Here is a 27859-nt window from a genome sequence, read left to right as displayed (position 1 = left end):
GCAAAAGACTTGATGTGTCATGGCTGTGTGCAGGCAGGCAGGAGTGGTGGACCCAAGAGCTGGACTCGCTGAGGGAAAAATGAACTTGAACAACTCAGCTTTATTGCTGGACAGAGAACAAAACAGAAAACTAGCAAAACTGGTAACGTGACTAAACTAAACTGGCAGATGGAAAACACAGTGGGGAATGAGGGTGAGCAGACATTAACGATGCGACACTGACACAGAGAAACAGGCTGGGTCAAATCAGGCTGATGAGACAAGGGGGAGCAAAATTAGACACACTACACACAGGACAGGGACTATCAAAGTAAAACAGGAAACACTGGACTGGACTCAGGAAATACTAAAAGGCTAGGGAGCTAGACACAGTGAGAAAAACACACTACAGTGACAAACCATGAGGAAATCCAAACGAAAAAGGTACAAAACTCAGAAACATTGGGTCACCGACCCCAGGACCGTGACATGATGTCCATCAGTGAAAGAAATATTTTTACATTTATGAATTTAATCTATAAATATTCACAGGGTGTTTTTCATGATAGTAATGAAGTATTGATCACAAGACAGTGACAGTGTTGAACAACAGAGGTACATTTTTTGAGCACCTCATGTTAAGGATGAATCAAACAGGATCTGCATACAATTGAGACCCACAGTACATACTTATCTTCTGTTAGCTTTATGGTAATTTTCATTGCAGTAGAATTCTTCAGTTGTAAAGTTTTCGTAATCTGGTTCATCTCCACCTGGATCATCAAAGTTGTTCAAGGCGCTTTGCTGTTTGAAAGTCACCACAAATTCTTGATTTCCATAAATCTAAAGAATCAACAAAGATAGTTAGAGACTAGAGAACCACACAAGCTGCAGAGACCCTGGTTGCTGTATATGAGTATACATAGGCTCATATAATATATGTAGTGACTACTTTTATTACAAGAAATATAATAAAAATGTTTTAAATGCAGATGTTTTACCAAAGACAGATTTTGACTGAACCACAGAAGCTGATTTAAAGTAGCTACAAGTTCTAAAACTGGATGACTCCCACACATCATTGCACTATAAAATCCATTAATTTGCAGTTAATGTCACATTATGCTAAAGAAGCATAAAACAGGCTGATTGAGCTCTTCTCTTAAATTTTCACTTTTCTGTTCTAAATATCACAGTAGTCTACACCACTCTGTAATGTTTCTTTTGATCACTAAATCATTTTTAGTTTTAAAAACTCCTTCTGTCCACAGGCGTCCCTGAAATAACAAGTTTAAATCCAAACCAAAGCAGACTGATAACCAGTTAGCTGGTCAATGTCTCAGTTTAATATCAATAATCGTGTGTGTGTGTGTGTGTGTGTGTGTGTGTGTGTGTGTGTGTGTGTGTGTGTGTGTGTGTGTGTGTGTGTGTGTGTGTGTGTGTGTGTGTGTGTACTATACACATATAGGCTTTGGACTTACTCCACCTTTGTCTGCATCTATCACATCCTCTGCTTTGGGTGTATTTCTGCTCATGACAGCTTCAGTTGCTGAAAATACAGTTTAAGAAATTTTTCAGCTCTTTTTGCATGCACATTTGAGTGTAGAGTCTGAATATGTGTGTAAATATAAACTATACCATACCTCTCACGTTGTAACATTTGTACTTATAAATAATAACTAGGACACATATTAGTAAAACCACAGGGACAACAGCGTAAGCTGCGTAGTGCACCGCTTCTGAAAAACAGAAACCAATTAAGAACAGAATAGAAAGTTTCATTTCAGTTATTGGCATTTCAGCATAACTGTTGATCACAGGTGCACACTTACACAGCTGTTTTGACACTTACGAGCATATTGGCTTTACTTGTGTTTAATCCCAGGGGAATTACCCACATTGTAACCATGAAACTGTACACATCACCTAAAGATAACCACATTAACAGACCAATATGCACTTGTCAGCCTCTTTGTAAGGGACACTTGTTCAACTGCTCATGAAGACATAAATCTAATAAGCCAATCACATGTCAGAAACTCAGTGCTCAGTTGAACATTTTATGACTGTTGGAGCCTGAGGGGTCAGTCAGAAAACACTACCTCCAGGGTTTATAGAGAATGGTCTGAAAAAGAGATAATCACAGAAATTCTTAAGTTGGGACGGATTCATTCACATATTTGATCAAACTAGTCACTTATCTCTGCTCCAAACCCATCCAAAACATCTGAAAAAAATTACAAATGTTATACATACACTACGGCTCACTTTTAGAATTTTAGAACACCCCAATTTTTCCATTTTTTTTATAAAACATTTATTCAGTTTAATGTCTGACTGCACTCTGAAATGAAAGCATTGTACAAATAAGTAACTGAAGTGAAAAAAGAAATCATGGAATCAATTAATAGACCAAAATGTATTCTAAAATTTTGACCCAGCAAAGTAGCACCTTTGGCAGATATAACAGCTCAACACACCTGTGGCGTTCTTTCTAGAACAGAAATTAAATATTCTTCAGAAAGGTTTTCTCATATCTGTTGCAGAAGTTCCCATAAATGTGTGGCACTTGTAGGTGTCTTTGCTTTCACTCTTCCGTCCAGTTCATCCCAAATCAGCTTAATGGGGTTTAAGTCTGGAGACTGTGCTGGCCACTTCATGTTTTCAAGCTTACCATCTTGTTCTATTTTCCTGAGGTAATTCTGCCAAAGCGTGGACTTATGTTTTGGGTCATTATCTTGTTGTAGGATCAACCACTGACCAACTTCCTACCAGAGGGTATCGCATGGTGCTGCCGAATGCTGTGGTAGCAGTTTTGGTTCAGGGTGCCTCTCACACTGTGGAACCATCCTTTCGCCTACTCGATGGGATACAAAAATCCTGCGTGATGAACCAAAGAGTTCTAATTTAGATTCCTCAGTCCATAATACCTTCTTCCAATATTCAGTAGTCCAATGGCGGTGTTTCATGGCCCAGACAAGCCTCTTTGTCTTATTCTTAGCAATGGCTTTCTTGCTGCAACTCATCCTGTCAAAACTGTAGCTCGAAGTCTTCCTTTCACAGATGAAACTGAGACTTGCTTACTACAACCACTATTAAGCTGTACTTGAAGCTGTTGTACAATTACCACTGGATCACTTTGGATTTTACCTCCTTTCACTGGTCTGCTTGCTCCTTCAGCCCCTGGTACTTCACAGTTATCTTGTCCTCCTTCTTCCTGATGTTGCGCTCTGGTGGGATTCTGATTTATCTTAGTTGTGGTCTTCTGCTCCTTGTTCAGAGTCTCTTGTGTTGTCCTTTAAGCCAGACTTTTTGGTAGGATGTCTTGATGTCAGCCACTTCCTCTATCTGTTGATGGTGCATCCCATGCGGTTTGGTCATCCATGACAGTTCCTCCTTCTGTGGCTCATCATCATCTGTATTCAGCTTCCTGAGACATTCTTGGAGCAGCTCATCTCAGGATTTCCCGGATGCTCTGTGTTTCATTGTGGATTGTGGCTCCGACACTCACTCTTTCTGTTACTCATAAAGCCTCATATAGCCTATGTAAATTTCAAAGTATTTCACTGGCATAAAGAGAAAAAAATCAAATTTAATACATAACATAGAAAGCATAAAAAGGTAGTACATATCTTTTTTGTCTTCTATTGTATAAATGATAACCCCCTATATAAACACCTGGGGTTAGCTTTTAGCACTAAATACACTATTAAAAACTGTGTTAGGGGCTGTGGTGGATAAAGCAAGATATGCTTATTTATGCTTATATAAAGATAGAGATATAGATGGGTGGGTGGATAGATAGATATAAAAAGCTGTTAAAGAACTTGCAGGTCAATAGTACTTTCATCATCAGTTTTATATGAAAGAAAGTCAAAAACTACTTTATAATCGGTGACAAAAATATAATCACTGAGAGTCTAGAAGAGGCCCTGTCAACACGTATGCAATATTGTGGGAAGTGATATGTCTACTTCAGTAAGCAGTATTCTCAGCAGTTCCAGTTTTGGCAGATCTCTTGCATTTAGTGTGAAACCAGTTGGCTACTGTACTATTTCATCACATCAGACAACTGAATTAAAAGCTGCAGTCCATGGTTAACAAGTGGGGTGCAAACAAAAATATTAATTTTGCTGTCTTATACACGGCTGTTCAACTTCACTACTGACAGCTGAATCTTGGTGTACTTTCCACCAACTAATTAAGAATCACATTCAACTTTAACAGTGTTTTATTTTGGCTGAATTAATGACATATAACTATGACCTCTCACCTTTGACTTCCAGCTCAACAGCAGAGAAAACATCCAGCTCAGAGTTTCTTTGGACACCACAGAGGTATGATCCTGAATCAGTTTTGACCAAATTGTTAATGGTCACTGTGAATTTTCCTGACACTTTGTCATCATCAAGTCTGAATCGCCCATGTTGTCTGCTATGAGAGGTGATTAGTGCCTGCCGACGACATGTGGAGGGCTGATTTCCTCTGCAGATGTACTTCAAATTGTTCTGGTACTGAATCTCGTATGGACAACTGATAGACTCAGAGTATCCCTCATAGCTTTCAAGCTTGGTCATATTGTCACAGCAGCTGTCTGTCAAAAATATAAACGGAATCAGAAAATGTGGTGCAGCCACAGAATAGCTTGCTGCAACAAGATTGCCTGAGACCCAGAGTTTGTGTCATTTTAATCAGTGTCACAGCAGCTGTCTGTCAAAAAGATAAAGGAAATAATCCTTTACACATTATATTTTAATTTTATGTCCCCTTGTAATCACTGGAAACACAAACTTGATTATCTTTAACATCATCTTAATTATTTTACTTCATTACACAATAAATTTTGATAAGAATTTATTTACCTGGCATTAATTTCAGCTCAACTTCAGTGTAGATATCTTTTCCAATTCTGCTCACTCCACACCAGTATTTCCCAGCATCCACAGAATGAAGATCAGAGATGGTTGTTGTGAAGATTCGTGCTGTTCTGTCATCATGGATACCATATTTGTTTTTCCTTGATTCCGATGTTTTAATAAGAACATCACTGTTTCCACAGTCGTTCTTACACAGATACTTCTCATAAGGCTCGTAACCCTCATCATAGGAGCAGGAAACGTTAACCTCACTCCCCACATATCCAGTCACATGGATCACCCCTACTGCACTGGTCACATATCTCAGAGCAACTGTAAAGACAGTATAAAAATGTAATAATTGTTTGTTTTGTCATGTCAAAAATCATGTATAATAACATTCCCAATAACAGATTTGTTATTCTTCTGTAGCTATTTAAACTACTTACTACAAAGGGTGAACAGCAGGTTTTGAAGGATCCACATCTTTGCTTTGGTTAATCAAAACAGAAACTTGACAGGAATGACTCACACACAACGGGGAAGCCAGGGTGGAGCTAGACTATCAGTACAGAGGTGACTGGACATCTTCTAAAAGCATTTTAGGATTTGTAACTGACGTATGCCTCCTGGTGTTGAAAGAAATATTCACAGACTTCACACAAAAAACACTGTTAAAGTTAGATTTTACACTGAAATTGTTAACTGTAAGTATTTAAGTGTATTTGGGAAACTGTGCTTAAAGAACTGAAACTAAAATCACTCGATAAACCAGCCCTTTGAGTTTTATGTCTTATTATTAATGATGCATTCACATAAAAGAAGTACAACAAACATGCATTTTATTCTCTGTTAATTATTTTAATGGTTCAGAAGCAACAGTCTTAACCCTTGTATGGTGTTCGTATTTTTGTTACTCAGCCAGTGTTCATGGGTCTGGTGGACCCGAGTTTTGGCTTTCCAATTAACACTATCAAACAATTTTATGTTAAATTACTCAACAGATGTTTACTTTATCCCAATTACGAGCCATGTGAACAGCAAACATGGTTAATTTTTTCCTTTTACCTTTGTTCAATCACATTTATGAATTAATGTGCTTCTCGTTTTTTGTCAATAAAATGTTATTAAAAAAAATAAAATCAGTTCTAATCAAGTGTACATATCCTTATACCATATTTTGCAGGTTTTGATGGTATATACTGCCTAAAGGGGCAACAGCCTCTAAATGGCATGGGTCTCACAGACCCGAACACCATACAAGGGTTAAAAAACTAACTAAACTAACACCACCACAACGCTGCTTTGTCCAACCAGTAGCCAAACCAGAAAACTAAAACTGCTGAATTTGCCCATTTAACCTCCTGGAACCTGGCGTCCACATATGCGGACATCACGTTTTGGGTGTCTAGACCAAAATACAAATTTACCTCTACAAGGGCCTGATATCCACTTACGAGGAGATTATACTACCACTCTTCTATCGAAATTTAAAACAAATGACCTCATATGTGGATTTCATTTTTCTCAGAAACAAAAATCCCCCCAAAAATCAGGTACTTCTTTGTTTTTACTTTCATCAGGTCCCAATCAGCCCAAACAGCAAAGAGAAATTAAAATGCATGCCATGAAAGAGTTCAGGTCTTAGGAGGTTAAAAAGCTGGGTCCTTGAAAATTTGGTCTAATCAATTATTAGAATAATTATCAAAACTTTTTTTAGTTAAATTTGTTCAGTAAACCAAGAATTTCTACAGTCACAGTTCTAAAAACTCCCCATATATTTGGTAAAGCAGCTAACTAGTTCTGTCAGATAATACTAATATAGCAAGTATGCCAACATGTTCTTAATTGTTCCTTGTTCCCTTGTCATATTGTGCTTTGGAATTATATTTACCTTCTGTTTTGATGCAATGAGCACAAATCACAACAGATTTGTTCATAGAAAACTTTTAGCTGATTTTCTCTTTAAGCAACTTCATGACACATCCAGATCTAGCGTGAGAAGTGTGCTGTTATTTTTATATTTAAAAGTTTCCTTTGCAATATGCTTACCACTACAGTCACTTCTAATTTTCATGGAAAGATTCATCACAAAAGAGGAACAACAGTCATGTTTTTCTGTCGCCTTTATTTCTGTCTGTCTGGAAAGTCCAAAATGGTCCCCCAGGAAAAGGAAATCTAATCATTTCAAATACCATCAAAATTGTTCCCTTTATGCCTATAACCAATGTTTTGGTGCCACATCATAAGTGAAAAGTAAAAGTGACTTATAATGTTAAATATAGCATTTATTTTTTAAAAATTACAATAAAACCAAAAGTTAGAACTAAAGTTTTGCAACAAACATACCTGAATCCAATCTTTATACCCATTAACAAGTGATGCAATCTGCACTCTTGTAAAATACTGCAGTAAAATTACTGGTGGTGTAACCACAGCGTCACTGTGACACACTAACCAGTGACAATGAAAATGAGACTTTTTGAAGGAAGTTTTTTTTTTATCTCCTCAGAAGAAAATTAAAATTGAGGGTTTCATTCAAGTGGCACCAAACTCTCTAGAAGTTAGAAAAAAGTTTCCTACATAGAAAAATATGAAAAACAAGACAACAATAATATAAATACATCATTATAAATTTAAGCAATACAATACTGCGGTTATCTTACTCAGTACAGTGGATGTACTACCAAAATTAAACCAAGCATTACCAAAAATATGCGTCGGTTAATAGAAGCACTCCGTGGGGGAAACCTGCCACATTTGTGCAGATATTAGATGGTTACGTGACACATGTTGATGAATACTGTTTACTTTTGTCTGTAAAATTGAATCCAGTTACTGCTTGTGTCAGAAATCTTCAATTGCAACCAATAGAATAAAAGTATCATAAAATGAAAAATGCAATGATTACATTTAGTTTTTGGCTGGTTTCTCACAGTTTCAGAAAAAACAGTCCACATCATGCTGTCAGCAGCAAGCAATACCTTAACCTGAACAGGTTTAGTGTGCTAAGGCAGTGAAAATAGCAAAAGAAAAGAAAACAAAGGAACATTTATTAAGTGCAAGCCCTGGTGAATAAAACACTTTGAATCTGTTTTTGAATGTATGCACAGATGTAATTAATCTCATCTTCTATTGGCTTTATGACAATCTTCATTACAGTAGATTTCTTCAGATTGTGTGACGTTTTCATAGTCTGGTTCATCTTCACCTGCATCATGATAGTCGTTACAGGCAGTCTTGGAGGTCTGCTTCTCTGAATACCTCACAACTTCATCGTTTCCATAAATCTATTCAGAGACCAATGGAAAACACATGATGGTGTTATGGAAACATTTTATAAAGCAAATATTTTTTAAAAAAATATTTTTTTCTGACAATAGCACCACTTTCAAACTAAGATTGTCTTATTATCTAATTTCACCACCAATGAGTTCAACCACATCTACCCAGACTCACAATATGAAGAGTTATAATAAGAGATACGTATAAAATACTTTATATTTGGACAACAATTTAAATTAAATAATACTTCAAATATTGCTGCAGATAAATTCCATAGTTTATCTAAGTTTTAGTGTGAAAAGAAGTTAAAAAGTCTAAAACTGTTCTCACAAGTTCTCAGCTCAACATCATAGAAAGTATAAAGCTGCAGCTCTCTCAAGTGTAGCCTGTGGACCAGTGTCTGTCATCAAAAACATTTCGTGCTACCCCCAAATACCTCAATGAGACAATCCACTACTATAAATTTCTTTAGTCAGTGGTTAATTTCACACTGTAGAACTGCAAAACCAGACAAGGGATTACTTCTCTTTTTTCTCTTATGTTTTAAAATTTTAACTGATTATATCTTCCTTAAACCATGCTAGTTGTTGTGATGACTAATTCAAATCAGTTTTAATCCTATAAAATCCCCACAATTTCAAGATGAGCATCAAGTTTTGTGTCATCAAATCACTGTCACACCTGTTGCAATTATGGTGATTTTAAATGTGATTACTTAATCATTTGATCCTATATTAGTGTTGAACACTGATATAATTAGTGTGTGAATTCTTGAGTTAAATGTAAAAACGTTTTTTTGTGGTCACACAGACATTTAAGTTTAATTTTTTGATCAAATCCTAAATTAATGCTTATGTTCATCCTTAAGTTCAAACACTTGTTTTGTAGAATCTTTCTCAGGGGCTCTCAGTGATATCATGCTCAGAACAGTAAAGGTTATAAGGCATAGTTATCAATGCCTCCAAACCTCTTGTTCTCCAAGTGAAATTGCTTAAAAGAATCTGAATTGCAATTTTGGTGACCTTTACTAAACGCCAACACTGTCACATGACAAGACTAAAGCCGTGCTATAGGCTCTATGATGCTGTGCATAGCAGTAGCAGTGCTTTCATCTGGTGTCAAACGTCACTTTGCCATAATTCTGCTCTTTTAAATAATAAAAACTCATAAATGATGAAATGTTTATGATGTGGGACGCCTTGTAATTCCCCTACAGTTACAATTATGTTGTTACTTGCGTTACAAAGGTTCTTCAGTTATATGTGCTCCAGGTTGATAGAATAAAACCCATCAAAACAAACATGCTTTGCTCTTTCTGCTCACTCGTGCTACAATCAGCTGATTTCAGTTCATATGCAGGAGGAGGATATGGTAGGGCTGTACAGCTTTGGAGAAGTGGAGATACGAACATTACTTTTATTTTTATTGCAAAAAAACAAACAAAAATGAGAGTGTGAACCAATGTCCAAAGAAAAACTTTGAATGACGTTTCAGAAAGCCAGGAGAACTTTAAAAAAATTCTTTTGCAAAGTACTGTATTGAACACAGCTAAGAATAAAATCAGTTAGTTGTGGTATAGTGAGACTTGTTGTCTGTTGTTGTCTTACGCCATTTTCTGCTGCACCCATTACTTCCTGTAAACCTCCTGTCTTTGATGTATTTCTGTTCATGAGCGCTTTGTTACCTGAAAACACACAGCATAAAACATGGTTATGCTCTTTTTGCATGTACATTTCAGTACATTTGTGCACGTCTATGAATCCAAAATATACCTTTTGCTTTCTGATGTTTGCACTTATAAACTATAAGCACAAGGACACATATAAGTACCAGCAGCACAGCGGGCACAGTGTAAACCACATATTGTCCTGCATCTGAAAAACAGAAACCAAAACAGAAACAGTAAACAAACATCCTCAAACATTACCCTTTGTGATAATGTTTCTTTTTATTGATATTTACTGTTGGCTACGGGCGCACACACTCTCTGTTTCGCCATGAGTATCCATAGCTTATGGAGAGGTAAAATATTTGATCTCACAACACTGATCAACAGCACTATAGACTAAAAGATGCATACTGTATATACTGTACCCTTCATAAGTTTACCTGAAATTTGTGCTGGTGTTTTCACTGTTGAAGATCCATTGCCGGTGTGCTGCTGAAAGACTGTTGGAGAAACAAGATGCTTAGCAAATTTTTTTAAAAATAAAGGTTAACCCCCAGGAGGGAGTAGAACTCTAACAGTCAGTTAAGTCATTCTGAAAGTATTCACTGAGCTGAAATTAGACTTTAATTAATTTATACAGTAAAACACCCTGTTATATACCTGTTATAGGTGCCTGTTTTCTCATTTGAAAACTGAATGAATTGAATCATCTATCTATCTATCTATCTATCTATCTATCTATCTATCTATCTGTATGTATATATATATTTCATTTTCGGTAATATTTCATGAGAGAATAGAATAATTAGTTAGAATAATAATAATTAGTTCATTGTTGTATGATTCTTTCCTTTAACATGTTTTAGCTTTTAGCTCGGAGAACTAAGTACAGAATCAGAAATACTCCTGCGAGGCTGGAAGAGGCTGTGTCTATATTGAAGCCACCAAAAAGTGTAAGTAAGCAGTGGTAAATGAGGTTTTCAGTAGTGCTAGTTTTACACCTGTGTACTCAGTCATCACGCTACAAATGACACGTTGACATGACACACTGACACAATAGTCTGAGAAAAATGTGTAACTTACAGCTCTAACCATTTTATTTTCATGTACACAAGTATTCGTCTCACCAACTGAAAGCTGAATCTTGGTGTAGTTTCCAGGGCTCCACTGAGAGTCTGACCTACACCAGTATGTCCCAGCATCATCTGCTTGCATCTTTGTGATCATCACTGAGAAAGAGCTGGAAGATGCATTATCTTCTATTACGAATCTACTTTGACTCGTCACCATGTCTGTGCATTTGTTGCGGTGGTCTCCCTTACAGAGAAACTTCCTGTTATCCCGATGTTGTGGAGGATAAGGACACTGCAAAGTTAGTGGATGTCCTACAGTACCATTTATTTGAGTTGACTTGACACAGCACCACTCTGTCACATGGAAAGAGAAAATTGAGAAATCACAAACTATTCAGCTTTCCTAAAAGGTGTTTTGCTGAAAACTGTACAGTAAGCTGTCTTTCAGCTGTAAAGTGATAGTACTATGACCTCTCACCTTTGACTTTCAGCTCAACAGCAGAGAAAACATCCAGGTCAGAGTTTCTTTGGACACCACAGAGGTATGACCCTGAATCACTTTTGACCAAGCTGTTAATGTTCACTGTGAATTTTCCTAACACTTTGTCATCATCAAGTTTGAATCGCCCATTTTGTTTGGTGTCAGAGGTGATTAGTGCCTGCTGCAGACATGTGGAGGGCTGGTTTCCTCTGCAGATGTACTTCAGGTTGTTCTGGTACTGAGACTCATACGTACAACTGACAGACTCAGAGTATCCCTCATAACTTTGAACTTTGGTCACAGTGTCACAGCAGCTGTCTGTCAAAAATATAAACAGTGTCAAATGACATGTTAGAGTCGCAGAAGAGCAGCATGACATTTTTATATTCAGGTTCTTGTGGGGTTTTTCTTGCTTCACATGCATTTGTGCTTTCAGATAGGCATTGATCTCTATTGAGAGTTCACCGCCCACATGGTTGAGATTACCACAATAATTTTCAGTGGAAATAAATGATCAAGGCTGCTCTCTTTTTTTTCACCATCATGTGGTGACATATAAAAATATATAAATAATATATAATATAAATATAATATAAAATTATATTATATTTATATATATATTTGATTAATAACATTTAAAATCATTTTAATGTTAATGTATCATTAATATATTATGTTAACATGTATTAACATGTGTTAATACATGTTAATGTATTATTTGTTGATTAAAAGCGTTAGGTCCTGATACATTAGATTAGACACAGACAGACAGACAGACAGACTAAAATTAGTCGAGTGATTATTTACCTTGTACTAATTTAAGCTTGACTTCAGTGTAGATATCTGTTCCAGTTCTGGTCACCCACACCAGTATTTCCCAGCATCCACAGAATGAAGATCAGAGATGGTTGTTGTGAAGATTCGTGCTGTTTTGTCATCATGGATCCTGTATTTGTTTTTCACTGGATTTGATGTTGTAATAAGAACATCACTGTTACCACAGTTGTTCTTACACAGATACTTCTCATAAGACTCGTAACCCTCATCATAGGAGCAGGAAACGTTAACCTCTCTCCCCACATATCCAGTCACATGGATCACCCCCACAGCACTGATCACACACCTCAGAGCAACTGTAAAATCATGAAAATATATTAAAAAAAATACATATAATTGTTTATTTTGTCAGAGCAAGATTCATGTATAACATTCCTGAGCCTAATGAAAGCTGTTTTTCTGACCTTAACTACAAAAGCAAAAAGATTTAATGCATTTAAATCTAAATCTAAATCTTAAATTTGTACTCTTCATCTGTTTAATTTTGTAGCTATTTAGAGAACTTACTGCAGATGGTGAACAGCAGGTTGTGAAGGATCCACATCATTGCTTTGTTTCGTAGAAACAGAAACCTGACAGGAAACGTACTGAAAATGTGACACCCACAGTTTGAGCTACTACGTGTCATTGGCAGTACTGAAGCTTTCACTTCTGCATTGAGATCCAAATGTTTTTCAACTCGTGCTCATTTGCATTTTTTTAAATATAGGAATTTTTCGACATTCTTTAATGTAATTCAAAGTGATTAGACTGATACTAAAAAATTAGTTCTATCTGATGAATTGCAGGAACATTGTTCCTTTAAACTAAAACAGACAGCTGGCAAATTTAACATTTAGAATAGCACTTTATTTTCCTGCCACTGAGGGGCACTACAACCTAATATCATAATGAGAAGGTTCATGTACAGCAGGACCATGACTGATTAATATTCCCTGATTAACACTGATTAATAATTTTACATTGTGTTAAAATAGCTCTGGATTTATATTGTTTGCAGGATTTGTTTACAAGGCTTTGAATAGTTTTTCATTTTTGTGATTTCCAGTGCAAATCAATTTGGATCATCATCATGAACACTCTAACCTTATGGTATAAGAATATTTATTTATTATTTATTATCATTCTCAAACATCTTGATAATTAGATGATAAAAAGTCATTTTTAACTGATATTAATCAAAAACAGTTCTTTTTCCAAAAGTATTCCTTCTTTCCTTCTTCATTTCTTTTTTGTCTTTCTTTTAACAAATATCAGTCAAAATGTTAATAGTTAATAATAGTAATAGTTAGAAGTTAATCATTAGATCATCCTTTTCTCAATATTTTCGTCAAGATCACTGTGGAACACAGTCACAGAAACACAAAAAAAGAATTTCAGGAAATGGCACGCTGCATCTACTTCTGTTTACTACTAAAGTTGTTTTTTCCATTCTATATTTAAAGATTAAGTGCATCAGTCTCTAAAGACTCAAGAGTGTTATAAACATACCCCATCACACCCCTATATGCCCCCACCACACACACACACACACACACACACACACACACACACACACACACACACACACACACACACACACACACACAAACACCACATACACACAAACAGCCTTCTTCTTCAGAAACCAGACATACTTACAACCTAAAATATTGTGCCACCATGTGAAAAGCACTGACCCCACCCTGACCAGTGCATTATAAAATACCACTGGTAGTATACAGTATGTGGGTGGAAGCATGCATGTGTATTTTCCCTGAGCTCAGCCATTCCCTGGACTCCAGCTGACCGCTCAGCTGTGCCCCTTGCATACTGCAGCACAAACTGTTTCCATATCTCACACACTCTCACAGTTAAAGGTTAGCATTAAGACCCCCATGCAGAAGGATAAGTGTGTCCCGAATTAGCGAGGATGCCAAGGCAAGCTGGACCGTTGCCAAGATGGGTTGTCAGGTGGTATTGGGTGTTTGCTATTGTGGGTTGGGTTTCTGTGCATGTTGGCAGTGTGCAGGGCGCGTGTGTTGTGGTCTTCTCAGACTACAACCCAAGACAAGCACACCTATGTAACACACACAGAACCTTAGTATGTTAACATGTTCTACACTGTACTGACCCTCTCAGGTCTATGGGCTCTATCTTTAGCTTTAATGGTATGTGTTGTTGCCTCTCTATATGTCTCTATATGTTAACTGCAAGTAAATAACAGAAATTAACCTTGTTTTATAGATTAAACAAAAAGATGAAAAAAATAGCATTCGTACAGAGGAAAAAGTTGGGACACCCTACCCAGTAATAAATAATAATGAAATAACTTGTCTTTACCTTACACTATAAAGTGCCTTGAGTTGACTGTTGTTGCAATTTTGGAGGTAAAATTATTTTGCTGTAACATGACAGAATGTGGAACAAGGGAAACGCTGTGAGTACTTTCCAGATGGAATGTACAACATCTTATGAAAGTATCCCATTATTTTAAAAATGATATTAGTATTCAGTTCCTCATAGTTTTTCAGTCAGATCCATCCTCACTTATGACAAATAGCACTTACTGCACACATTGCATATTAGCTGCATTTTAAGCAAGCCATCGATGGCAACTTTAACCTTGTGTCCTTGTGTTTAGTTGTTGATCAATAAAGAAGTCCAGTTCTGTTCGTGCTTTTCTTATAGTTTCTCAGCAGTTGTTGAACACATGCATAAAGACTGGAATATGTAAAGGTCACACTGTATAAGTTTTAACCCACACTCGTTTTCCATTAAACCTGAATAATCCAGTCCTTAAAACTGGGTTTGTTTTCTATCTGTACACACCATCAAAGGTCAGATTATCTCAGCCTTCTGTGTTGAACATTCTTTATTTCATGTAGCTCTTGTGAGTCATCTAACTTTCTAAAACTGCAGTATTAAGTAGCTGAAGTGTTTTTGGAAGTGCTCAGCAACAGGTTTAAATGCTTTGTTGATTTCTTTTGTACAGCAATATCACAATAGAAGTAACACAAACAAAAAACAAAACAAAAAAGCACTCAGTATATAGTATGTCAGTATTATGGCCAAGATAATGAGGATGAATTAATTCTATTATTGTGTCATGCATTAAGCAATATGCCCAGCATATAGGCTTAAAAGACACTAATAAAGAAAAAGAAACCATCGCAGGCACCATCGCAATTTAAAAAATAAAAGTAGAATCCAACCTTATGTTTTTTTTCTATTCCAGTTTGGAAAAGGTTAACCAAAAGAATAAAGAATGGTTTATTTAGTGTTGTGTTACAAGACACATTGATTGTCTCTGCAGACTGAGGTATTTGTTTGCTTGGCTAACCATTTTTATGAGCTGACTGAAAATTTCAGACTGAGGACATTTTGGCCTGTAATCAATTTAAGACACATCTTCAAAGAGATGTTTGAAGGTGCACACGCAGTTTTATAATAAAGGTTAGAAATATGTTTAGGCATTCTGTTGTGATGAGCTGAGGTAAGGGCCTGGGGAATCATTATTTTAACAAGTGTCCTCACAACAATAGTTAAACAAACGTGTGTGTGTGAAAGGGGAACATTCCATCCATTCTTGGTCTTCCTGAGGAAAAAGCAAAAACATCACACACACAAACTGACACACACACACACACACAGACTGTTGACAGCAGGCAGCAGGAAAGGTGCACATACACGCCTCTAAGGTCATTCACACATCCGCCTCGTCTTTCAGCTCTCCGCCCATCAAGTCCTAGTAGTTTTAGCCATCAATCCATCTGGCAGTCCATTTTTATTTTGGCAGACATGCTTTCCCTGCCATTAGTCTACAATTCAAAACTACTCCTACATTAAGTATACAATGAATATCCTGTACCTTTAGGACTGTACACTGTAGAGGTTTTGTGTAGTTTAAACTTGAAAATTTGAGAGAAAAACATTAGCACATTAGTATCTGAGTTACCCGGATTATTATGGTGGAAAATATAATTGCTTCCACTTCTCTCACTCAGTAGTGAACACACACACACACACACACACACACACACATATACATGTGCAGGGAAAGCAGATGCCAAACAGAACAGTGGCTCATCAAAGCTCCACAGGGGCAGCAACGCCAGCACTGACGCACTGCTGCTCTCCTGCCAGCTAATGGTCACTGAGCACTCATAATAGTTTTTTCTTTTGGTTAGTTAGGTGGATAATAAGTCTTTGTTTGCATCCATGTGGGTGGACAGAAAGCCTGGTAACTTTTGGTCCTTCACTTTCTGTTCCTACTACAAACTTCACTTGTCAGTTGTTTTCAATTATCTGCATGCCAACCACACTAAGCCCCTTTGTGCCGTGCAGTATCTGACAAATAGTGACAGATTTGTTAATAAATTGTAAAGCAGGGCCCTAGATAGAGGTCATACTAACACATTCACAACCTGAAAAACACGCCAAGTGTGTACCTTTTTGGTGAGATAACGACACATATCTTTATTTTCTGTAAATATGTACAGTCCCTTTGAACTCATTAGCAGCACACACACACAAAGACTCACAGAGCTGCGTACTATACACTTCTGTCAGAAGACTCCTAAATTTTACAGAAAGCTTTTTACAAAGCAAACTTTCATTTCAAGAATGAGCAGTATCATCAAGAGAATAAAAATGTTAACCAGTTAGGCACAAGTTTAAATTTAAGCCTCTCGTTCCTTCTTTCACTCACAGTCACTCATGCACAGATTTACAATCATATTTACATATGCAGTAGCAAATTAAAGCCAAAGGGACATTTCGGTTTAAGTAGCACATTGGCTATTAAAATGTCATAAAACTGATAAGATTCTGAAGACGTAGCCTGTAACGAAAACAATAAATCTGTAAGTCAGATTCCTTCCAGTCCCGTATTGACCCATCTTCCAAACTGTAACCTTTGCGCGTTTTCTTCACTGACTGAAGCACTCCTTGTTTAAAATCATAGCTGAGAACAGATCTCTCAGTTTGTGTCTACTTGACATGGGTTTGTTCCTGCATTTTGTGCTTGGATGTACAGCTTTAGAAAGTCTTTGTAGCGTGGTGCACAGCCAAGCCAGGCTTCTCCAAAATGGACAGACCCAGTCAAAAGATATTCATCCCCTCCAGGACGCACACTGCACTGTGCAGGAACATTGATACGACCACTCCAACTCCGTCCTCTGGCTCCACCCCAAGAAAACACCCCGCTCTTTTGGCGAAACAGTCGTCTCAGAGTCACTGTCGCCAGGGAGTGCTTGTTAGTACCTGGTGCGACGCCTTGGAAGACACCACTGCCAGCTACAGAGAAGGAACAGGTTTAATAAAAGAAAATTAAATCAACAGGTTAAAATTAAATAAACTTCAGAAAGCAATGAAAGCTTTTTAAAAAAAAACAAAAACTGCTGTCATAACCTCCCTACCCGGGTGTACTGCTAATATCAGAGTTATATTACTGTGCAAGTCTGAGTCTTTCTGTTGACTTTGTAAACTATATCTAAATGTTCAAATGAAAAGAAGAAGAATGAAGAGAACATTTAGACTAAATCTATACATGATTGTCAGATTTATAAAAGCAAGAAAATTCCTCAAGCCTGCTTAGCAGAACAGGCTAATGCATTAATTAGCACTGTGATCAGATACAATTATATCCCATTACTTTTTGCTTAATGTGTGAGTACATTTGTGCTAATTGATATGATTTGTTTACGCAGCAAATTAATGTGATTAGGAAACTAATCACAGTTGTCGCAGTCTGGGCTGCATGTGGTTATATTTCTGGGAAAGTACAGATCAGCTTGCAGTGTTGGTTTTATATATATATACATATCTATCTATCTATCTATCTATCTATCTATCTATCTATCTATCTGTATATATATATACACATCATATATATATATATATATATATATATATATATATCTATATGTATAAATAGATAGATAGATAGATAGTTTTATGCTACAGCTATGGAGTCATTTAAAGACAGTACTAGAAAATTTAATATAAGAACACTGCACTATCTATCCATCCATCCATTCGCTTCCGCTTATCCTTGTCAGGGTCACGGGGGGCGCTGGAGCCTATCCCAGCTGTCATAGGGCGAAAAGTGGGGTACACCCTGGACAGGTCGCCAGTCTGTCGCAGGGCCAACACACAGAGACAGACAACCATTACACTCACATTCACACCTAGTGGTAATTTGGATTATCCAATTAACCTATCCCCACAAGCTGCATGTCTTTGGACAGTGGAAGGAAGCCAGAGTACCCGGAGGGAACCCACGCAAACACGGGGAGAACATGCAAACTCCACACAGAAAGACCCCGGCCTGATGTTGGAATTGAACTCAGGACCTTCTTGCTGTGCGGCAACCGTGCTAACCACCGTGCCACCGTGCTGCCCATAATCTAATGCAAGGCTTAAATTCCAAACCTTTTAATGGTAATAAGCATAGTATATTTTACAAAATGTGAAATCATTCCTTTAATGTGTAAGCATGTGGATATTTACCAAAGTCACTCGTACACACAGCCATAAGGACCTCTTCATCTGAACAAGGCTTGCAGGCAACTGAAATTGAGAACATGACAAAAAAGGGGAAAAAAAACTTTATTAAAGAGCTACTATAAAAAAAAAACATTTTTCCTTAGTTTGTGTATATTTATCTAATCTAGTTTACCATTAATCTATTTCACGCTCTAAGTCTTGGTGGGTTTTTCTTACACATCAGACATCAAAAGAGGTATAGAGAGCATGTGAATGAATACAGCAGGTGAGGGAAGAGATATAGCTGGAGAATTACCCCTTGACCCTGCCAGCTATAAAAACAGCTATAAAACACCAAGGCACACCGACACACACACTCAGACAGGAAGTTTCACTGGGAAGGCTTTCTTCGCTCTCATAAAGATAGTCCAGTGCGACTCTCCACCCACCACAGTTCCTCTCAACACCACTTCCCTCATATGGGTGGGCTACTCAAATTTTCCTGTTCTAATGGGGGTGGCAACAATCTGCTCTTGATTGACAGCTGGGAGACGATTGACTGACCCTTGTGCTTGACCCTAGTGAGACCTTTCGATTGGCTTGCTTGTTTTTATATGTCTGGCTGATACGGGGAAGAGTGGGAGTGAGGAAGTGTGTGAGGGGGGTGGGGTGTCAGAAAAGGGGCTACTTCAAGGTGAGATGAAGAAACAAGGGTGAAACAGTAATGAGGCCTCATGCTTACCAAACCTTTTTGTTTATCCAACTCTGGTCTGTCAGCCTCAGTTCACGTTACTAAACTGCCAGCTATAAGTAGCATTTTAGCAAATTACCAAAAGGTTGTGGACAGTTTCCAAAACTGTGCAAAAATTGAGCTGCAATCACTTCGAATTTATTTGAGTTTACATAATACAATGAATATTTGACCTTTTTCAGTGTTTAAGTATCATTTGAAATTAGGACATTGCATTCAGGAAATTGTCACCACTGTCTGCTCATTATTTACATTTTAGATATCATTTCTCACAAGATTGCTCAACATGGATTCTGAGCTTACCAGAATTCATGTTGACACATCAGGTTATTATTGCATCATTAATAAACTGTTCTTTATATAGTCCCTGCTTACAACATAATTTTGAGTCAATTCATTTTTAATATTATGTGAAATCAATCTAAAATATTCTGGATTGTATAGCTTGATATTTGAGCAAATAGAGAAATACGTTTCAGTATTTGATCTTTAATGAGTGTTATGAACAGTAACACTGAATACTGGGACTGAGTACTGAATACCGAGAGCTAAAAAAAAGTAGCATGCATCAAGAGGAAATTACTCAGTATTACATCGAGTTACCAGAAAATGAATTTCACCAGTCACACAAGAGCTTAACACAAAATAATGAAAACGAAAAAATGCAGGCTGTTACCTAAACCAGGTTGCAGGTATGGGTACATGTGTGTCGCTGGCCCCTGACTGTACACCAGCTCATACTGGAAAGCTGTGATCCTCCGGCTGATGTCTGCCTGTGGGATTGCCTCCACAAATAGTACCCCCTCTGCCAGGCTGAAACAATGCACTGTTCCCTGAGCCTGGTCCTTTTCTGCCAGGAGCAGCCTCAGATCCCCTGCTTGCTCCAGGTACACATGAGAACCCTGAACAAGGTGGGCCAAGAAGACACATTCAGAACTCCTGATTATACACTAAGGCCTGTTTCTCATCGTTGGTCTCATACTCTACCTGGGAGTAAACTTGAGGTTTAATGCACACATGGAGACCTGACATATGACCTGGTGAAGGCTCTATGTTTGGTCTCAGGTTGACAATGATGGCCCCTGTGGGGTAGAGCCACTCCAGAGATCCCTGAGAGCAGCGAAGGTAGACCTGCTCCACATCTCTGCGATGGGACTCATGGCTCAAACCGCTGTAGAGAAAAAGACGATGATTTTTTTCATCACATATAGCTGCATAAAAGGACTATAATAGTACTACATCATCAAATCAACCTTTAACCAGTAATAAAGAGATTGTACTCCTAGGCTACAGAACCTAGACAACATTTTTGTGGATGTAGAAACTTCTGTAACATGCTGGACAAACAAAGTTAAAGAAACATATAGAAGGGATTAAGACGCCGATGAGGAGAACTCCTGCAGCTGTCTGCCAGCAAATCTCTCACTTGTCTCTTGTGCTGATAAGCCACCTCAGCATCAGGGACTAATTAAGTTGTTAGAAGTTTAAGGCGGATAAACTTTACAACACAGAGTGTAAAGAACAGGCTTTCATTTTTTATGACTTGGGGACTTGGAGGAGTGATCAAAGGCGCCATGTGGCTGTATTTACTTAAGATAGGACCTAGATTAGAGACATTCCTGTGATCATGCATACATAAAATCTTAAAGGAAGCATTTTTAGAGAAACTATAGAGAGGAACACTGTCAAAATAAACCAACGAAAATCACTCTTATGATCTGTTTGCCATATTGATATTGACACTTTCCTTTTCGAGAGTATTGACTGAGCTGGAAAAAAAAAGAAAAGAAAAAAAGAAAATCCGGTAAATGAATTAAGGATTAATAATGAAATGTGACGTCATTACATTTCTCAGCAATAACCACAAGCACTTCCAAAACATCTCCAGTTTTCACTGACATTTCTTTCACTTATTTTACTCTGAGCCATGAGGGCTCCTCTTGAACATAAAGTTAAATCTTACTAAAACATGTAACCACTCATCTAACGCCGAAACCATGCGTAACAACAGAACTGGCTCAAAGAAACACCTATCCTTTTAACACACGGTTGAATTTTCTTTCTTTCATCACTTGTGAAAAAACACGGGGTAAGTAAACAGTACATTAAGTCACAAGATTGTTTTAACAAAATCTTAATAATCTATGCCTATATGAATGAACCATGTGTTGTCCGTGCCATCACTTAAAACGGTGCAATGCTTCAAGATTATCAGCCTGACATTCACAAATGAAAAGCTATCTGCTCCTGAACTGATAAGACCACAAATCCTTTGTTCGTCTCCATCCTCACCTTCCTCGCCAGCTACACTGATCGCTGGAGTACTGTGCCACCGCCCGACACAGCAGCACAGCTGCGACCCAGTGCGCAGCCCACGGCCGGAGCATGGTGGCCTGTCTGCCCCAGCGGTCACCGGATCCCGCACAACCACACAACACCAGACAAGCCCAACCAGCTGCGCGCTCTGTAGCCCCCGAAACAAAAGTATCCAGTTAAAATATTTCACAAAAATACTCCTCTGCAAGCCTGCGGGCTACATTGCTGGATCAACCGAGGTAAAAGTTGCGACTGAGGTTGGAAAGCATCAGGACAAGAAGTCTGTAAAAGGAGTAGTGCGCCCACAGCAAGACAACAGAGCCTATTGAAAAAAAACCAAAAAAAAAAACTTTCGCTCTGTGAGCACCGCTTCACGGCAACGGGGGCGCGTGCCAGCAGCTGACTCCGCTTGAGTGACACGCGAGCGCTGACTCCAAACCACTCCCACAGATACACCGGAAAGATATGTGTATGAGACAGAGCTCCAAGCGGAACACTGAACATACTGGCCAGCTACACACAAAACTGAACCCACTAACTGGGAATGAGCACTCGTGTTAGTTTGTATGACACGGAAGCAGTGAAAGATAAAAACACAGCAGACACTGACATTTATTAGGCAGAATTAAAAGTTGAATATGAGGGACATTAAACTTGTGTTTGCATGTGTTTTCATATATATGCAAACACAAGTTTAATGTGCCTATATATATATATATATTTATATATTTTTTTCTACCATGGTAAGCACCTTTGCTCTTCCTTTAAGTCCAACAGGTCCCTTACGCTTCCCCTATTCAAACTGCTTATGTGAGTGTTTGTGTGCATGCCGGCTTTATAAACACATGGATCATATTATCAGCGTGAAAATTAGATCAGCATGCAGGTCTGGAACAGCAGCCTGAGTTTTGCAGCTCCCTCAAACGTTCCCCCTAAAACATGTGAAATAGTCAATGCTTTGCCTTTTAGCGCTTTTCCTCTATTGTCATGTTTTAGGACGTTTAACCCGATTCAAGGACGAGTGACTTTATTCTTTGTAACACTTTTTGCAGTAGCTGCGGCTAATGTCCCTGCGCCGCTGCTATTACAGTCCTGCTGCTTGGTTTCCTCAGTCTAAATACAAACCTGTAGAAAAAAATGACATGAAAAAAAGTCACATACGTGCTCTAAGCGTCTGTTTGTCTCTTTGGTGTTTTTCCCGTGAGAAAACAGTCAGAAGGCAAGCATGTTACTGACTCGTCACATTCCCCCGGACAGCCAGAGCAATCTGACGCATTTCGAGAAATGCTGCAACAACTCCTCTGCCCCCCCCTACCTCCCCCCCACACGCATTCCATAATGCCTCCCTGTGAAACTGATAAATAAAAATGCATTTCCTTGGATTTCTGGCATTAAATAAAATAAAAATTACAGTAAAGAATACCCCCCCCCCCGTGTAATATGAATATTTTGGAATACCAGGCTGTGAAAAAAATAATTTGGACATTATGAAAACCACAAATTTAGAATAAGCGTATATATAAAAGAGGTTCATACTATAATTTCCATGTGCCACTGTCTCGATGCAGTGTTTACTGTTATTTCTATGTTGGGATTCCCAGGGTAATGTTGGGATCTTTAATGATTTAGGTAACCATGGTAATGTATTTGGGGATTTATATATGCATGATGTTTGCTTATAAGCCTTCACAAATATTTTTCTTATATATTATGATTTTGGAACTCGTATTTGAATTGATTTGTGAACAACTGCGTGAATAAACACTCTCAGAAAGGGCTTATACAAAGTAGTACAATATAGTTATCGTTGGTAATGAATCAGAAAACAAGTGCTTATCCTTAAAATGCATCTCCCCTTAGGTTTGACATAGGGGTAGACACTGCCTACACAGGGACTCTTGAGTTTAATCCTGTCACCACCACAGAGGACTCTTGCTGATGTGCTGTTTGACCTCAGATGCTCCTGCACCATGTGAAGTATTTACAGAACAGCAGAACCTCTGACCTTCTCCCCTGCAGTCACCTGGCTCTTCTCAAGCAGACTGACAGGAGGAACGCCACGTCTGTCTACACTTTTCTTCCTCACTGAGCCAAACACACAATTGCTCTATCTCCCATTACAACCTTTGTGGCCTTTACTTCCTTTCTCTCTGTCTTTTTTGGTTTATTTTTGTTATTAAGAAATCCTAATTTACGTACGAGCTAGCTGAGTGTGGCAGCTTGACAGTAGTTGTTGAATAAAAGGAAGGAACACTGAGCACACGCCAATGAAACACCAGTTCATGCTTCCTTACAAAGGAAGACAGTGAAAGTGAGTAATATGTTTTTGGGCTGAGCATCTACTTCACTTTAGACTGTAATGATTCGTTTTCTTATACTGTTTATATGTTGAGCAGAATTGTCATCACTACAACAGATCAAAAATAAATAAACACAGTTTCTACAAACACAATTTTCTTCTTTCTAGAGTCATTCAGTGCAATGTAAATGTTTAATTACCAGCCAGTAACCTGGGGTACTCTGAATGCTTACATTCAACAGGAGTGTGTAAATGATTCTCTTCATTTTCTAATTGTAAAAATGTGTAGCGTATACACTGAAATTCTAGAATTTCAAAAAAATGCTTCAGCAACTGTATATAATTGTCTTAGTTTACACCTATCACCTGGTGCCCGATCCTCTTAATTTTGCAGTGTCTTAATGGCAGTAGCTACTGTGGATGTATACACAGAAATGCATAGTCTTGCACAAGATTATCCATTTCTGGATAGTCATGTCCAAGACTGCATGACTATAGATTTCATATCCCAAAGACATCATGAGGGAAATCAGTTTGTGGCCTGATTTTTTATTTCATTGCTAATGATGCTGAGAGCTTCATGGTACATGTCAGACGAAAAATTAAATTTCAGCTATTAGCTTTAGGGACTTGTAATGTCTAGCAATTTTCTGGCCTTGTTGATCATTTGACCATACATTTGTTAAGGGGTTTACTCTGTACACTTATACATTTCATATACCTCACATCAGTGGCCAATTTAGAATGATCAGTTAACCCAACATGTCTTTTGACTCTGGGAGGAAGCTGGAGTACCTGATGTAACCCCACACACCTACAGAGAGAACGTGCAAACTTCATAAGGAAGGGCTTGTGTGTGGCCAATCAGACCAGCCCAACCAGCTTTGTAGTTACTATTTCAAAGTAGGCAAGTACATGCAAATAGATACTTTTTCTTCCACTTCACAGTAGTTGTTTTGCTGGTGGTTGTAGCTCAGGAGGTACAGCAATGGTGTTTAATGATCAGAAGGATGGTGGTTTTATCCGTGACTGCTCCAGTCTGCATGCCAAACTATCAGTGGGCAAGATACTCAATCCCACGCTGCTCTCCGAAGTGTTCATTCGAGTTAAAGAGGATTTAGACATAGAAAAAAAAGGTGCATTGGTGAATAAAGCATGTTGTATTAAGTGCTGTGGGTGCTCAATAATCGTAGAAAAGGACCAGTCTACTTGGTGATAAAATTAACAGAGGTATCAGTTTTTGTTATTTTAGGCCTATAATTGCAACAAAACATGACACTGTAATAATGAAAATCCAGAACTAAAGTATTTATAGTTAAACAGGCTGCTTTGCCTTCATCATAAGGTTCAAAGATGTTTTGTGGCTCCGTAGAGATTCAATCAAAAATCGAACCGCCCAGTTAGTTGCTTTTAATTTGATTAAAAACTGCTATTGCATAACACTTCAAATGGTAAAACAGATGGTAATTATTGCAAATAGTAAGCATGCTTTCTCTTTATAGTGCAGCATTTTATACAGCATGCATGTGCATCTCCTTTTCAGACACAAAAACCTCTTCTGGAGGGAGATGTTGAAACAAAGGAATGCTGTATCATTCCAGGTGAATGAAAAAGCCCTCAGTCTCTGACCCGTGACCCCCCTTCATTCAAACACTCCACTCACTTATCTCTTTTTCTTATCAGCTGCACTGCCAGAGCTCATGCAGCTGCGTAAGAATGCGTGTGTATATTTCTTCTACACACGCGTAGATTTATTTGACCAGCGAGGGCAAGCAGGCTCCAGGGTCAGGGTCATTCGGTCCGCTTGTGTGTGTGCATTATGAGGTCTGATGTCTGCAGAGCACCAGAGTGTATACACTGAGTAAAGCTCTGTTTACTCTCTTTCATAGATCCTCCATTAGAGCTCACTCTGATCATCCACCAAGTGCTTCATCATGAGGGCAGAGTGGCTAAAAAGGACAGTGCGTTATTTAGACAGGATGCGGTCTTACTTAAACAGCTTGTTCTCAAATATTTTGTGTTCATTCATCCAAAGAATATTACAGTTTTATGACTGCACACACTTTGAATGACGGGTTGCATTCGGAAGCAAAGAAAAGTTATGTTTCGAATATACCCCACCTTAAGCAAAACAGCAAATCATTTATGTAAAAACCCCCAAATCACATGTAAAGTCTCTCTCTGGAAAAGGCCTCGTTGATTAAAGGGAAAATTCACCTCCAAATCGTTGTTGTTGTTGTTGTTGGGTTTTTTTTACATTACTTTGGTGTGAGTCACTCTGTTTTGGAGAAATTAGCTACAGAAGTATTAACCCCTCTCTTGAATATAAAAGAACTAAATGGCACTGTAAAAACTATACCGGCTGAGTTTATCGATCTGCAGAACAAAGCATCGACCTGTGACAAAAAGTAGGCGACAGCTCGGCAGGACATAAGCATTAATGGTGTTCCACACTCAGCTGAGATGTAATATTAGCTAGCTGCACCCTCCTTTTTCGGTGGACATGGACAGTAGAAAGAAAATAAGTCCTACAAAAAAATCATTCAATGTTATGGGATTTTTTTAATCACCTAGGTCACTGGTGTGGAAACAATCTGCCCAGCACACTAAAATGTGCCATTTAGCTCCATTAATTTAGCTCTATTATATCAAAGACAGACATTTAAACAGCCTGTTTTTCAAAACGGGGCAACTCACATCAAAACAACAATCTAGATGGATAAAACACACTCCAGGGTGGAGGCGGAAAATGGGTAAATCTGATTTTGGTTGTACTGTTCCTTTAAGTTTTTGAGTTTAAAGGAGAGAGGGAAGAGGGGGTGTAGATAGAAGCTAGTGGCTAAGTGGATGTGATTCTTTTTTTCTCTGCCCAAACAAAGCACTGTGCGGTGTGGGTGGCAGAGGCAAGGGGCTTTCACCTCAAACCTGACTCATTCCTGCTATTTATCCAACACTAAATCCAATCCTACCTACTAATGTGGTGGAGTGATTATGTGTCACTTTGTGCCTATGATAACAAAGGTAGCGAAAATAAAACTTTGGTAGGGATGACGACCGTTTTTTTAACCATCGCTGCCCTTCAAACTGTTGTGGCCAAATTTACAGTAATGCAAACCACGTCGCCAAACCAGCAAACATTGGGGGATATTTTGTGTGGATAGGTCTGTTTACCTTTGGGCAGAAAAACTCCTCACTCTGTGAGGTAACATAAACGTTTTTTTTATGTGTTTACGTATCAAAATTGTGCCCTCTTAAAGAGGTTATTGTTCTTTAGATTTCATAAGAGACCCAGGGAAAGAGAAACAAATGTGAGTTGAATCTGTGTTTGCACATTCTTTGCAGATGTGTGCGTGCATCTGATTTTACACAGTTGCATCAGGGAACAATTGTTAAGAAATGTGGTCATAAAACATCCCACCCTTTATAAATTGTACTTTCTGTCATGACTGCACTTCCCTTTAACTTCAGTTACAAGTTCAAGAATACAGGTTGGCAATTATCGAACTGGCTTCACAGACTTAGAAAACCGTAACATTTTATTCCTTCAGTAATGAACACTGGCAATGTCCTCTTGCATGATATACAACAGTCATCTGTGGTTTCAGATCTTCACATTTGTGATTCAGTTATTGTTTCTATCATTTCATATCTTCCCTTGTGCTGCCTCTTTCAACTGTGGTTCAGTTCATCGTTACTTTTCGCTTTTAAAAGTGTCAGCTTAACATTTTGGGAAATACACACACTTTTAATTTAAAAAAAAAAATACATGTGTCAGCAGTCAGTCAGCTTAGCTTAGTGTATTATCACAGCTGAGTTCCTTTCTCAAGGTGCAAAATATAGGGAGG

At 38.1% G+C, this 27859-nt stretch overlaps 3 protein-coding genes across 4 annotated transcripts; all 3 read right to left on the bottom strand.

Moving 5' to 3' along the window:
• Nucleotides 1–28: 28 nt before the first annotated feature.
• Nucleotides 29–5343, bottom strand: LOC120440578 (polymeric immunoglobulin receptor-like). Of its 2 annotated transcripts, none has more exons than XM_039613289.1 (6): nt 5285–5343; nt 4842–5168; nt 4253–4573; nt 1623–1718; nt 1461–1528; nt 29–822 (listed from the first exon to the last, which is right to left on the bottom strand). In XM_039613289.1, exons 1-6 carry the CDS (start codon nt 5319–5321, stop codon nt 670–672), a joined length of 1002 nt encoding a protein of 333 aa, XP_039469223.1. In that variant the 5' UTR covers nt 5322–5343; the 3' UTR covers nt 29–669. The 2 variants fall into 2 exon arrangements, with proteins under 2 accessions (XP_039469223.1, XP_039469224.1); XM_039613290.1 differs by having other exon boundaries at nt 650–822; nt 1466–1528.
• A 1616-nt stretch (nt 5344–6959) lies between these two features.
• Nucleotides 6960–12769, bottom strand: LOC116323906 (polymeric immunoglobulin receptor-like). Its single transcript, XM_039613512.1, has 8 exons — nt 12688–12769; nt 12206–12476; nt 11341–11657; nt 10917–11216; nt 10230–10289; nt 9893–9994; nt 9728–9804; nt 6960–8125 (listed from the first exon to the last, which is right to left on the bottom strand). Exons 1-8 carry the CDS (start codon nt 12725–12727, stop codon nt 7961–7963), a joined length of 1332 nt encoding a protein of 443 aa, XP_039469446.1. The 5' UTR covers nt 12728–12769; the 3' UTR covers nt 6960–7960.
• Nucleotides 12770–16607: 3838 nt separating this feature from the next.
• On the bottom strand, nt 16608–22175 carry metrnlb (meteorin like, glial cell differentiation regulator b). The gene is made up of 5 exons (XM_031744384.2): nt 21692–22175; nt 20387–20570; nt 20076–20301; nt 18673–18732; nt 16608–17457 (listed from the first exon to the last, which is right to left on the bottom strand). The coding sequence occupies exons 1-5, from the start codon at nt 21784–21786 to the stop codon at nt 17141–17143; spliced, it is 882 nt and encodes a 293-aa protein (XP_031600244.1). The 5' UTR covers nt 21787–22175; the 3' UTR covers nt 16608–17140.
• Between the last annotated feature and the right edge of the window lie 5684 nt (nt 22176–27859).

This window comes from Oreochromis aureus, linkage group 6 (genome assembly GCF_013358895.1).
Source record: "Oreochromis aureus strain Israel breed Guangdong linkage group 6, ZZ_aureus, whole genome shotgun sequence".
NCBI lineage: Eukaryota > Metazoa > Chordata > Actinopteri > Cichliformes > Cichlidae > Oreochromis > Oreochromis aureus.
The sequence above is the reverse complement of the archived record's forward strand: the minus strand, read 5'-3'. Positions and strand labels throughout refer to the sequence as shown.

What these genes read in the sequence shown, in the direction of transcription:
- LOC116323906 (XM_039613512.1), bottom strand. Translation starts at nt 12,727, where the DNA reads ATGATGTGGATCCTTCACAACCTGCTGTTCACCATCTGCA. An exon ending in CAAGATTCAGCTTTCAGTTG is followed by an intron (nt 10,290 to 10,916) that starts GTGAGACGAATA and finishes TTTCTCCAACAG; the next exon opens with TCTTTCAGCAGCACACCGGC. An exon ending in TGGGTGCAGCAGAAAATGGC is followed by an intron (nt 8,126 to 9,727) that starts GTAAGACAACAA and finishes GTCTCTGAATAG; the next exon opens with ATTTATGGAAACGATGAAGT.
- metrnlb (XM_031744384.2), bottom strand. Translation starts at nt 21,786, where the DNA reads ATGCTCCGGCCGTGGGCTGCGCACTGGGTCGCAGCTGTGCTGCTGTGT. An exon ending in AACCTCAAGTTTACTCCCAG is followed by an intron (nt 20,302 to 20,386) that starts GTAGAGTATGAG and finishes CACCTTGTTCAG; the next exon opens with GGTTCTCATGTGTACCTGGA. An exon ending in ATACCTGCAACCTGGTTTAG is followed by an intron (nt 18,733 to 20,075) that starts GTAACAGCCTGC and finishes TCTCAATTTCAG; the next exon opens with TTGCCTGCAAGCCTTGTTCA.
- LOC120440578 (XM_039613289.1), bottom strand. Translation starts at nt 5,321, where the DNA reads ATGTGGATCCTTCAAAACCTGCTGTTCACCCTTTGTA. An exon ending in TGAGCTGAAATTAATGCCAG is followed by an intron (nt 4,574 to 4,841) that starts GTAAATAAATTC and finishes TATTTTTGACAG; the next exon opens with ACAGCTGCTGTGACAATATG. An exon ending in TGTTGAGCTGGAAGTCAAAG is followed by an intron (nt 1,719 to 4,252) that starts GTGAGAGGTCAT and finishes TCTGTTTTTCAG; the next exon opens with AAGCGGTGCACTACGCAGCT.